Below are 13,168 nucleotides of genomic sequence, written 5' to 3' on the forward strand. Positions count from 1 at the left end.
TGTCTCTCCTTTCTCTCTCTCTCTTCTTCTTTCTCTCTCTCTCTCTCTCTCTCTTTCCCCCTTTTAATTCTATACTGCTTTGCATCACTCGCTACCACGTCTCCTAATCATCATCATCTCCTAATCGTCTTTCAACCTAATATCCATCTACCCCCTAATCTTACCCACTCCAAATCACTTGCTCTCGTCTCAAGCACCAACGTCGTGTCCGTTACCGAAGAATGAGCACCGCGTCTTGCTGAATTACTCTTAATCCCGAGACGAGACAAGAGCTACCGTCTTCGACGCCACCCTCTCTCCGGTAAGAGATCCAATCAATGGGGATCGAAATTGTTCACGCAGCCAACTGACTGCAATGTAGCCTTTCCCCAAACTCTCGTTTCTATCTGCAGGCAGAAGACAAGAGCCATGACGGTCTCCCACGATTATTCACTCAGGGGTTCCTCCCAGAACAACATGGCTACCCTGGAAGATAGATTTGAGGTGTTGAAGGAAATCGGGGATGGATCCTTTGGGAGCGTGTCTCTCGCTCGAGTCCGAACCGCTGGCTCGAACGTAGCACGCCGGGGAACCATGGTACGATGACCCTTTTGGGTCGTAGTTCTCTTTCACTAGGCTAACTTGGCCACCACAGGTCGCGATCAAGACGATGAAGAAGACTTTTGACTCCTTCGCTTCTTGTCTAGAGCTCCGAGAAGTCATTTTCCTGCGGACCCTGCCGAGTCATCCTCACTTGGTTCCCGCTCTCGACATCTTCCTGGACCCCCTGACCAAGAAGCTGCACATCTGCATGGAGTACATGGACGGCAACCTCTACCAATTGATGAAAGCACGGGATCACAAGTATCTGGAGGGCAGACATGTGAAGAGCATACTATACCAGATCTTATCGGGATTGGACCATATTCATGCTCATAACTTCTTCCACCGGGATATTAAGCCGGAAAATATCCTGGTTTCCACGTCTGCACCCAACGATTCCGCGTTCAGTCGATACTCCAATCTCGTCACACCCCCTTCGACGCCACCTACTTACACGGTTAAGATTGCCGATTTCGGGCTTGCTCGAGAAACCCATTCCAAGTCGCCATACACCACGTATGTGTCGACGCGATGGTATCGTGCCCCAGAGGTCCTCCTCAGGGCCGGCGAGTACTCATCACCCGTCGATATGTGGGCAGTGGGTGCCATGGCGGTGGAAATCGCTACATTGAAGCCGCTGTTCCCTGGGGGTAATGAAGTGGATCAGGTGTGGCGTATCTGCGAGATTATGGGCAGTCCAGGAAACTGGTACAACAAGTCCGGTGCTAAAGTCGGTGGTGGTGAATGGCGCGAGGGCAATAGATTAGCCCAGAAATTGGGCTTCACCTTCCCCAAGGTACGTACATGGAAAAAAAAACACGTTATCTTCCACAAGAGTACTAACAGATGTGAAAAGATGGCACCTCACTCCATGGAGAGTATCTTGCCGCCACCGCAGTGGCCCCAGGCTTTGAGCAACTTCGTGACGTGGTGCTTGATGTGGGATCCCAAGAACAGGCCGACTACCACTCAGGCTTTGAACCATGAGTACTTTGCTGATGCAGTCGATCCTTTGAGACCCAAGTCGTCAGCTTCGAGACTGCTCGGTCGGAAGCTCTCTGAAAAGAGTTTCAAGTCTCCCTCCAAGGATTCCACCGACTCTCCAGCATTGTCTACAAAATCTTCTTGGTTCAGAAGATCGATTATCGGAAGATCAGAAAGCCCTGCTCCTGCTGTTGAGAATGACCAGCAAGCGCGGCCACCCATGGTGTCTTACAATACCACGCCCGAGGTGCAAGCCCAGAAGGGCCGGTCAGTCACGAACAAGCGAGCAACCTGGACCAACGGGGCTCCAATGCCCATTCTGCCTTCTATTCGACCTGTGTCACCCCTGTCAAATGCTGTTACCGCGCAGGCAAACTCCAGCCTGGCTCACAACAGCGACAACACTGGTACGAACCCGGATGAGGCTGGTAAGGCCTCTACCAAGAAGATCGGTCGTCAGTTGTCAGTGAACTCCAACAGCAATCACTACGCGGATCTTCACAGGCAGGAGGCGGAAAGGGCATTAAACGGCCTAGGAGGTGGGGTGAACTCGTCGACTACGCAGAAGGAGAGTTTCTTTTCGCATCTGCGGAAACGGGCTCGCAGACTTTCCGGTCGCAACCAGGCAGCAGCGGCAGGAGCCAATTATGACATTGAAGCGAACGCTGGCTGGTCTAATCGATCCTCGTTGGCCCTTGACTCCGTCAACATCATGGACTCCAAATCGAGCGGTTTTTCCGACTTGGATAAAGCTCTTCAGAACGTGAAGTATGATAGTGACTCTGCGAATATTCCCGCCCAACTTGCCTCTCCGTCGAGCAATACTCCTAAGCGGCAGTCAATGCCTCAAGGCTCCATCCGCTCCACAGCCGAGAGCCCAACGTCGATGGCTGCCGGCAATGGACCAATCTCCAGTCGGACGTGGCGAGCTATGCAGATGGCCACTCATCCTGTTCATCGGTATGAGACCCCTGAGGAGGAAGACGAGCTTCTTGATGAGGTGCTGCATTCTGCAAACGCGGCTGCCAAACGCCTTGCTCAGCGGTACGAGGATTCAACGTCCTCGCTGTACAAGGATGACAGTTCGACGTTGGCAAATGATTCGGGTCATGCGCTACCGAACCCATACCCTACTCCTTCCCCTTCCGCCAAGCGCGACGGCGTCTCTTTCGGTGACAGTGAGATGACTCCCGTACGGCACGCAAATGCCGGCGATGGGAAGACTGAGGGTGAAAAGTTGAATTGTCAGTGGCCCACTCCCCCTTACGAGGAAAATGAATGGGCCAGTTCAGTCGCTGCGAGCATTCTCGCAACTGGATCTACCTACAGGTAGCGGCGGCTTGACCTGACGTGACGAGCTTATCTTCTATGAGCCATGCAGCACTCAACATTTCCTCCAAAGGCTCCTTCCAACCATCTCCTTTGACTCGCTCCTCCGAGGATTTCTCCCATTACCGCTAATAGTTGAGGATGGCTGAAAAGGAAAAAAAAAGCAGAGGACATCCATGGGTGGTTAAACCCAAAATGGCGTACGGGTTACGGTGGATTTTCGTTTTTTGTTATTCTTTTTAATCATTTTCGGCGGTTTCGGTGTTTTATACTTTTTTATTACCTGGGTAGGGCAAGGGTAGCCCGGTGTTGATTTCTTTCTTGCATCTTCTTCGTTATCTTCATACCCCACAGCGATCTATAGATGTATCATCTATTTGTTTTGCCCCTTCTTGTTGTCTATTTATTCTGATTTTGTGACTTCATACCCCTTATTGTTCTCTAGACCAGGTTTTGCCATCTGTCCTTTTTACCCCCAACCGCGCAAGACGCGAGAAACATCTGTCCATGGCGTTCGCTCCTTTGTTTTTGCACATACACTCCCTACAATCACCTCCAGTCGGACGGCATATGTGCCATCGTTTCCTTGTGTCCTCTCTTTACTGCATGTTCCCCTTTGCATTCACTTCTTTGTACATTTCTATCAAAAGGCCCGCCATCTTTTCTCTGTTTTGAAAATATCAAACAGAGGTGATGGCGTGCAGTTCTTTTTTTACGTCGCTCACTCGCTCTGATGCTGGTTTCCAGAGCATTCAGGAGGACCAGAGGCGCTGATCTGGTCTTCCTGTTATTTATACCCTTGTAATATAGTTGTCTATTTGGCGTTTATAATATGCCTCTGCACATAATTCAATGAAAGAGCTATTCAGTCATTCATTCAATCATTCAAGTACCATCAGAAATTAAGTCTGTAGTCCTAAGGAGAGTATCAAGATGGAGTGTTGTATCTTGGCCGATAATTGATACGGGTCGCAAGTGGAGGAACGATAATCCGACGATGCAGAGTGGAGACTGAGAATTCGAATCCGCAATGAAAGAATTGCCAAGTTAGTTAATGGAGCTACGAACACCCTTCAGTTTTAATGATAACCTTGGATGCTTAATTGTTTGTGATTACACCATGCAGTAGTGTTTCTGTTTTTTCGATCTACTTTCTGTGTCTGTTACGATTCTGACAAAGGGTAAAGCGTCATATAAAGCTGCGTCGCAAAGCTCTCTGAGCAAGAAGTTCTGCAAGCTGCTCGTGTATGAACGAACCTCTGAGGAGGCAAACCGCGACGCTTTTTCATCTTGTCGAATTCAATCGACTTTGAATTCGAACCGTCGGGAGATCTACCGGTTCTCTTCTCATCATGGCACCTGCCCAGCAAGCCTCCTCCGCGTCACAGACCCCGCATTTCTCACCCGCCGAGCTCTCATACCTCTACACTTCACTTTCTTTACCGGACGGCCCTATTCGACCGGATGGACGCTCTCCTACGCAATTCCGGCCATTAACTGCCGAAACAGGCATTCTCCCAGGAGCCAATGGCAGCGCACGCATCGGCTTCGCGGACGGAACGGAGGCCATTGTGGGAGTCAAAGCGGAGGTGGAAAAGACCGTTCTTTCGACGGATGCGCTCGACCTTAGACAGCTGCAGGAGCAGGAGCAACCGGATGAATACGGCGACGAGGATGCCGGGGAAGGACGGGAAGGATCTCATGCGGCGGCCGGACAGAGCTCGTGGGTACAGATGTCGATTGAGATCCCAGGCTTTCGGGACGACGATGCTTTGCCGGTGTTCTTGTCGGAGATGATGAGAGAGTCGCTCGTAGGATCGTCTTCTGGAGCGGGAAGTGATGGTGACAAAGGGATGGTTGGAGGTCTAAAAAGGAGATTGGTCATCAATCGCAGGTGGCATTGGAGACTTTACATTGATGTATGCATTTACTTCCTTTTCACCACATCCCTCGCCTTTTTCCTTTTTCTACTACGAGTCCAGAACGCCGCTGATATATATCCTCGCAGATCCTTCTCTTATCTCCGCCGCTTTCCTATCCTCTACCTCTGCTTTCCCTCACCACCCATCTCGCGCTGCTCTCCACAAAGCTACCAAAACTCAAATCTCAGGGTGAGGAAGATCCATTCTTCGAGGACGACTGGGCCCAGGCGGAATATCTTTACCCGCGCTCCAACAAGAAAATTCCGGCTTCAGTATCTCATCCCCAGCAGGCCCGTCCTCCGGTAACGCTACTTGTTATTTCCGCCGGAAACAATATCATCTTTGACCCGAGCAGGGAAGAGATCGCAGTCGCAGACGCGGTTCTTGCAGTTTCCATTGGTCGAGAAGACGACGGGGATGGCCTCAAACTCCTTTCTATTCGCACAATCGATCCCCCATCCCGTCTGACACAACCCGGAGTTCCAGATTCTGAGAACGCAGCCACATTAGGTTCTACTAATGCGGCGGAAGAGGCGCTCGGTGCCGGTCCATCTACTGGTGAAGAGGAAGTACCGGGCGTCTGGAGGCCACGAAGAGGTGGGGTGAAGCGAAGCCTGATCTCGAGGATGGTAAAGATGGTTCTCGAGAAGGGCGGCGTTGGCGACGAAGTCATGGAGGGCCTAGAAAGCGTTGAAGTGGGCTGAATACGGCATCAAGTCATCCTATCGTCTCCTTCCTTAGTCGCAGCGTCTCAGCTGGTCCGCTTGCGCCGAGGTGAAACCAGGTCTGCGTCTTGATGCGCTTCCTCAGACAGATAATGCGTTCCAGAGAAAGCGGCGTCACCGCGAGTGAGTCCCTAATATGTTGACTCACTGTGGAATTGAAATCATGCAGGATTGAATTGAATTGAACACTCGGGGAGTGTTGTTTTAGCTGGGCTATCCCCATTAGTGCAGGCGATGTACAGTACTTCTAACTGATTACTCAGATTCCGGCTATAATAGAAAAAAAAAACAATTAAATGGAGGCTATTAGGATATAAATACTTTCCTATCGTTGAATGCCATAGGAATGGATTGATACATTCGTAACTCATGCTATATGTGAGATCACGTGAGCGTCGTGCTTCCTCCGCAGGTCCCGCTCTGAAGAAAATCGTTTTGTCTCCGCAGCGCAGTTGATGCAGCTAAATTCCCCAGGAACTATTACCACATGTGTGGTAAGGAGTGAAGAGGTCTGCCAAAACGAAAGGTGAAAGGAAGGAGAAAAACGCTAGCGATGACTTCGACAGTGTCAATCCCTCAATTCCTCCTTCCACGGGGCATCTCACAGCATACCCTGCGCTACGCCGCAGCTACGGTACATGCTGGTCCTGGTCGAGGAACATCATCCGCACGGGAAGTAGTAGGACGACGCGCATTCACGTCCTCATCATGGAGAAAGTCATCATCATCACCAGAGGAAGGAAAACCGCGCGTCCTGGCCCAGCCTGACAAATTCCGTCCTCCTTCCCACCCGGCGCGACGGGTGATACCGACTCGCAATGGCAAGCTCGTTGATGCAGCGCCGTACAATTACCCTGGTCCGCCTCTGTCGGAAAAGGAAAAGGAAGAAATGAAGAAGAAACGGTATCCGAACATGTTCCCGCCCGAGGGGACGGTTATGCATAAGTTCTTGACGTCGCGGTGGATTCATGTGTGGATTGCTATGGTATGTTCCCTTCTTTTTTTTTTCACGATGTATACTACATTTGCAATCACCATGTCTCTTGGTTTATGGAGAATATCTTTTTAACGGGTGGAAAAACTGCAGGGCGTGCTCACCTCCCTGGCAACATTTACCTTCACGGATAACTTCAAACGCACGTCTCCGTTCGCCCATCTGCTCCCACCGTGGTCCGGACTGCTCACCCACCCCATCGACACAATTTCCCAGGCCTTGACGGTCTACAGGATGCACGTCGAACATATGTCGCGATTGACGCGAGAAAAGCGGCATCAGCGCATCGCGGACGCTGAGAAGCGGCGGCAGTACCGTATCGCCCACGGACTAGAAGAACCAGACCAGGCAGGTGCTCGAGACGGCCCGACGCCGATGGTAGATGATCAGTCACCTATTGCGCCTGGCGCGGATCGGTCGCCTCAGGAGAGTGACTCTCAAGAGGCTGCTGCTGCGGGCGAGAATGTGTACCGGGATTTCGAGGGCAGGAAGAGGCCAGTGAAAAAGTGGCTTGGAATATGGTAGCTTGTTGGCTTTGAAGTATATGTATAACATATGAACCTCGTTTTTTTTTTACTCTACTTATCTTGATGATAGGCCTCATGCAGTTCTATTGATTGCAACTTGTAGATCAGTAGAATATTCCTCCCTATCCTTTTGTTCTTGCTTGTCTTAAAAAAAGAGTTTCCTTCTCATTTCTATCTTCTCATCTGGAGCAGGAGCCTGCAACATGAGCAGATGCAGACAGACATATCGAGGACTATACAGACAGATTCCTCGAGTAGGTATTTTGAGTTCGGCATCATCATCATTCCTCTGTCCAAGTCCATGGTCCACTCGTCCTGCGCGATTATGTAACCTTCAACTTTAATTATTTTACCAAGCTAGGTATGTACTATTAGCAAACGCAAAAAGCTAGTAATTTAAACGTCTGTATCATAATTAATTAATTACTACAAATCTGTTATCTATCTATCTATCTTATCCTTTAGGTGTGCGCCTAGATACCTACATACCTAGGTATGTGAGCACATACATTCTTGAACCGGTTCGGCCCGCCGGGCTACAGACATATCTCGAGGGCTTTCGTTGGTACGGGAAAACCGCCGGATCCGAGTCTTCTGAAACGCAGGCCAGACGGACAGACGGACACCGGACGAGAAGGGGAAAAAAATTCTCCGGCGAGCAAATCAGGAGCCGCGTATTTGCAAGACAGTGATGTATGTCACCTGATGACTCGTCTGTTCTACAGTATATTCCAGATATATTGAGAAAGACCAATCCTTCTACTATTACTGTTACTACTTTCTTCTCTGCCCTGGATCGTACAGATCTATTTGTACTCCATAGTTATTTATGCGATACCGCCTTGGAATACCGTGATAGTGCTGGGAGGCGGAATCTTTCTCCATTAGCCTCGATAGCGAGGCAGAAGAGAAGGGATATGGGGAATTGTGTACAAGAGCATTCATCTTTTCTTCCTCGTTTATTTTTATAAAGTAGAGCAACAAAGACACGAAAGAGTAGCCATCTTATACCCTTGGTCGTTTGCAGCATCATCATTACGGCACCGGCGAGGGAGGCGACCGACGCCTCGCAGCTGTTCCGGTTGCGCCCGTTGCCCCGTGGCCAGCGCTGAAATCACCTGCACGCTGATTGGTGGAGGGCCGCCGCTGCGGTCATCTCGCCCGGAGACTACAAATTCTCGCGGGCCGCAGAAAATCTTGCCTCTTCGTCTTTCTTCTGCCAGCTGGCAATATTCCATTATCCCATCCATCAATTGGTCCTGTATATTACTTTTGGGACTTTTGCTTGTTGTTGTCTTGTCTATAGACGTCTGTATTTTATAGAGTTCTACTCTCATATCCACATTCACAATGGGCAAGGAGAGCTTCGCTCCAGGTAAGCCTGATCTTGCGCTTTTTTTTTTGCCGGGCCCCCGAAGGACTTCTCAGGCGGTTGGACAACGCAGTGAATCATGGTCACAGCAGAGGAGATGAGTGAAATGGGGTGTGTGAGATCTATGAATACTGGGCAGCAGGCACTGAATTCTCTGTACCCCTTGGTGTTCGCGTCTTACAGTCAGGCTCGCCATCTACAAGATCTCTCCTCCACGCGTGGCCTTGATCATCTTGCGCAGTTCCCCCACAGCCTACCACTGTAAAACCAATCACGATGGCTATGGAGATCGTCTGCATGCTCTATGCGATCGAGGATCGCGAAGCCATGCTAGAGTCCCTTGAACAGGCCAACAAGCCCAATGCCAAAAATCAGAAGGCTGACAAGCTTGCTTCCCCAGGTGACGCCAGCAAGGGTGCCAACCTGTTCAAGGTAAGCAATACCGTCCTCGGCTTCTCAATATGCCTGGAGATATTGACTGGGTTTCAGACTCGTTGCGCTCAGTGCCACACCGTCGAGGCTGGTGGCTCCAACAAGACCGGTCCGAACCTGCACGGCCTGTTTGGTCGTAAGACTGGTTCCGTCGAGGGTTACTCCTACACCGATGCCAACAAGGCTGCTGGCCTCACCTGGGATGAGAACACTCTGGTATGCCATTCCGCAAGCTTCCGAACGAGGAGATTCCACAAGCTGACCACAAGCGCGTATAGTTCGAGTACCTCGAGAACCCCAAGAAGTACATTCCCGGTACCAAGATGGCTTTCGGTGGTTTGAAGAAGGCCAAGGACCGCAACGACCTGATCACGTACGTTCCTGTCTCTTTCGGAGCGATTTTATATGACGAAACTAACCTATCTCTCCTTTTTACAGCTATCTGAAGGAGGCGACCGCCTAAACAGCGACTTCACTTGACCTTTTCTCATTGCCATCTTCCTCGACGTCCTGGCCGCCGTTTCTCGCGCCAGATTCGTCATGCATGTTTACGGCGATGCAAGACGGGCGAGGGAGGGGGCCTGTAACAATACATGATTACCCCATACATGCAATAGATCTGGGATTTTGTGCTTTAGCGGGAATTCCGGTGAGACAAAAAAAGAGATGAATTGACATAGACTCTTCTATTCGCCCTGTACATTTTTTTTAGCCAAGCCGCTTTGGTTCCTTTGTCTTGCGATTTCCTTTGTTACTGGAGTGTCGGTCTTCTGCATGCGGGCTTTGGGCAGCCAGGGCGACTAGATATGTAATGAATGGAACGTTTTATTCTCCTCTCAAAATTTGTCCTACTCGTCTCGATTTAGGAGGTAATTTTTTTTTTACTCCTCGGGTTGCTATTCCGTCCGGAGATAGCCACAGACAGTAGGATACTGCCGTGTAGGTGCGTCATGCCCGTCTGCTGTCTGTTGAAACTAGGTGAAACTGATCTTACCGCTTGCATCGGCAGGAAAACCGACCTGCCGTCGTAGATCGATCGCATTCGGCATACCGTGGAGCATTGAGGCTAGCCCCAGAAGAGACAGCGTCAGATGATCAGGCGATGATCGGATCGTCTGCGGGGATTCCAGCTGTGGCTCATTGCGGTTCTGGAGAACGTCCCGTTCCGAGAGACAAACTCAGCGATGATATCAGCAGCCGCTGACTGTACGCCGTCCTCGACTGATACCATGCAGGTCCAAATCTCGCATGGCAATTTTCCGCAGGAACCCTCCTCCCATTGTTCGCGATGGCGATCTTGGTCTGGGGAATTTGCCGGGCGAGCGAGCAGCGGTTGGTTGGCGGTGAAGGCTGGCCGGACTCCTCCTCCTGATTGGACCAGCCACCATCGCGCGCTCTGCCTCTGACGCAGGCAGTCTGCCACGGCCTTCTCTGTACAGGCACCAGACAGCCTCCAGCACGGCCCTTGCCTGCAGGTCTCTGTTTCTCGCGACCTCAGACGGCCGATCGCCCCAGGGATTGGCTCAGCCATGCCCTTGGTTGACACCTGGACGGCTTCTCCCTTCCCAGGGCCGCAAGTTGGCCTGCGAGGGACGATCCGACGAGGGGTCAATAGCCAGAACGCCGTCGCCACCAACCGACCTGCCTGTCTGCCCTTCCATCCTATCTTTCTCCAGCGCTAATTCGTCCTGCATACGGCCTATCTAACTATCTTGGGTTCCTCACAGTGACTTGGGACAAACGAGTTGGGAACCTCCACCATCACCCATCTGAACAGACCTGCTAAGGCAGCTGTGCGACGTCAGGCATCTTGTGCTGATCTGGAATCGTCTATCTATGCACTGCTGCTACTCTTGGCCTTCTTTGTCGCTTTGGTGCTCAACTAGTCGCGCTCGTCCAGCCTGTGTCTAGCCGGGGCGGCGGATCAAGTGGCTGCTGCATTGACGTACCCTCCGCTGCTGTTCGCTGTCCCACCTTCTCCGCGCACCCCCATTCGAGGGAGATCGATATCTCTTTGACGCCCGTCTCGACTCTTTGCTTAACAACATCTCTAGATCTACGTCGAGAGTTGTATTTGTAAAGGTAAACAACGGCGCGCACCACCATCAGCAGCCATGGACGACGATATAGATAATATGTTCGACGATCACCCCTCTCTCTCCGCCTCGCTGGAGGACTTTGCGGCCAACAGCAACACTCGCCGCTCGCCCCTCCTCGATCTTCCCTCACAACACTCCGGATTCCGGTCGGAGGAGTCGGACAACGACATGGACGACGAACCGACGGAGCCGTGGTCGCCGCCAGGGCTCCGGAGCCACGACTATGTGCCCGGGAGCGGGTGGTATCGCCATCAGCCATACGAGCGCAAGGAAGACCGGGATCGACTGGAGCTGAAACCGACCTTGCAACACAGTCCATCGCGGTCGCGAGAACCCAGTCCACAATATGAAGATGCGCCAGAGGCTCCGCTGCCAGTGGGAACGGGTTACAACACTGCAGGCCTTCCCGATATCACGTTGGCAGCAAATACACCTCTTCCTCCCGGGGGAGACTCGCCGCTGAAAGGACGGTCGGTCAGCCCAGATCCGCCTCGCAAAGGCGGCGGTGGCGGCGGGAACAACCGCCGCGAGGACAATGAGAGCACTGTGGAATCCCAGCCAACTAATCTGAATAACTGTAAGCCATCAAGTCCTTTGTCTAGGTTGGGGGTTACTGACAATCTCTGCAAGACATACGTTTCGCCTTGCGCGCCGAAGTTCAGCATCGCGAACCATTTGTCGCCTTCTTCAACTATCTGCGATCCAAGTTTGACAGCATGACGAGGACCAAATCCAATACCATAATCTCGATCGTAGTCTTATTGGGGTCAATTGCGCTGATGCGCGCGCTTCTCCTCCCGCCGGTACCGCAGGCGGTTCCGGACCTCGTAAAGCTGTCCAGCTTTGCTCGTTCTTTCGAGCCGCTGATTCACTACTCGGAAAACGGTGTGAAACAGATCGGCACACTGCAAGAGACGGGCGTTGCGGTTTGGGACTTGGGCGAATCGCTCCGGGGATCGAATATGACGAGTGCGCCCATCATCGTGAGCCAACTGGACGAGCTCTCCGAATCGTTAAAGACGCTCTCTCTCGAGCTGACCCGCTTCTTTGCCAATGTCGATGCCGATGTCGATTCGATTCTGCTAGTGATGGACTGGGCCAAACGGGAGCTTCAGACGTTAACCAATCAGCCTCCCAGCAGCCTGCCCTCGATTATGATCGACAACTTGCACACTATGATATCGTCACTGGCCTCTCTCGAGCGGTTCGATTCCGCTGGGGGTGAAGATTCCGACGGGGGCAGTGACCTCACCAGCACAACGACCACCTTGGGCACGATAGTCACGGCCATCCTGGGTCCGACCTCTGCGCAACGTACGCGTGCCACCCTGACCCGGACATTTACCGAGTTCCTCAACGTGCTGGAAGAGTCGATCAATAGCGAGCTCTCCCACTCGACGGCGCTTTTTGCGCTCTTCGAGTCCATTGACCGGCAGTTCCTCAATCTTCAGCGGACAGTCGTTCGTGAATCGGATGCGCAGGAGCGGGCAGAGGGCGAGATGCTGAGTTCACTGTGGACGCGGGTTCTGGGCCCCGACGCGGCCTTGGTCCGCAAGTACGAGAAGAACCGACGTCTTCTCGCCAGCGTGCGCAGCCGGACGGTTGCCAACAAGCACCTTCTCATGGACCACCGGGGCCGGCTGCTCACGCTGAAGGTCAACTTGGAGACACTGCGACGGAAACTGGTGAGTCCTCTTGTGCGGCGGAACGACTCGGTCAGTTTTGTCGGCATGGTCGACGGCAGCAGCGGCAGCGGGCGCATGCTCAGCCCCGTGGAAGCCGTAGTCGAAGGACAGATCAGGGGCATCGACAGCGCATACGAGTACCTTCGCGGAGTGCGCGAGAAGCAGAAAGCGAAGCTGATGGAGATGGTGTATGGAGCGGGCAGCCGGACGAGTATTCCTGGCAGCACGACGCTCAGCATCGGGCCGGAGGAATCCATGAGTGAGGGAGAGGGGTGACTTCCCCCTTCTCAGTTTTTTACTGCCTCTTGTCAGTCTTGCTATAGTCATTATACCCAGTCCGCCCAGTCAGGCCAGTCCGTACATACATCCGCTCTTCTCTAGACAGGTACAGTACAGTACTTTCTTCCGGAGGGAATTTTTTTTCTTTTTTCTTTATTTTTCTTTACTATTTTCCTTTGGATGGTTGGTATTTATTCTCAATGTTCCCGGAGTTCAATCAGGATAAGGCTTATTAAAT

At 52.0% G+C, this 13,168-nt stretch overlaps 5 protein-coding genes across 5 annotated transcripts; all 5 read left to right on the forward strand.

The window, feature by feature from the left end:
* Positions 1-2,899, forward strand: T310_5182 (Non-specific serine/threonine protein kinase; the record flags this gene model as incomplete). Its single annotated transcript, XM_013471925.1, has 4 exons — positions 1-206; positions 393-576; positions 635-1,378; positions 1,439-2,899. Coding segments are annotated over 4 exons (2,595 nt in total), but the record flags the coding sequence as incomplete, so codon positions are not given.
* A 1,348-nt stretch (positions 2,900-4,247) lies between these two features.
* T310_5183 (uncharacterized protein) lies at positions 4,248-5,521 on the forward strand (the record flags this gene model as incomplete). The annotated part of the gene is made up of 2 exons (XM_013471926.1): positions 4,248-4,814; positions 4,904-5,521. 2 exons carry the CDS (start codon positions 4,248-4,250, stop codon positions 5,519-5,521), a joined length of 1,185 nt encoding a protein of 394 aa, XP_013327380.1.
* A 574-nt stretch (positions 5,522-6,095) lies between these two features.
* On the forward strand, positions 6,096-7,061 carry T310_5184 (uncharacterized protein; the record flags this gene model as incomplete). The annotated part of the gene is made up of 2 exons (XM_013471927.1): positions 6,096-6,527; positions 6,630-7,061. The coding sequence occupies 2 exons, from the start codon at positions 6,096-6,098 to the stop codon at positions 7,059-7,061; spliced, it is 864 nt and encodes a 287-aa protein (XP_013327381.1).
* A 1,650-nt stretch (positions 7,062-8,711) lies between these two features.
* Positions 8,712-9,330, forward strand: T310_5185 (uncharacterized protein; the record flags this gene model as incomplete). The annotated part of the gene is made up of 4 exons (XM_013471928.1): positions 8,712-8,867; positions 8,925-9,083; positions 9,146-9,240; positions 9,306-9,330. The coding sequence occupies 4 exons, from the start codon at positions 8,712-8,714 to the stop codon at positions 9,328-9,330; spliced, it is 435 nt and encodes a 144-aa protein (XP_013327382.1).
* Positions 9,331-10,981: 1,651 nt separating this feature from the next.
* Positions 10,982-12,927, forward strand: T310_5186 (uncharacterized protein; the record flags this gene model as incomplete). Its single annotated transcript, XM_013471929.1, has 2 exons — positions 10,982-11,543; positions 11,597-12,927. The coding sequence occupies 2 exons, from the start codon at positions 10,982-10,984 to the stop codon at positions 12,925-12,927; spliced, it is 1,893 nt and encodes a 630-aa protein (XP_013327383.1).
* Positions 12,928-13,168: the final 241 nt, after the last annotated feature.

This window comes from Rasamsonia emersonii (genome assembly GCF_000968595.1).
Source record: "Rasamsonia emersonii CBS 393.64 chromosome Unknown ctg1118621760253, whole genome shotgun sequence".
NCBI lineage: Eukaryota > Fungi > Ascomycota > Eurotiomycetes > Eurotiales > Trichocomaceae > Rasamsonia > Rasamsonia emersonii.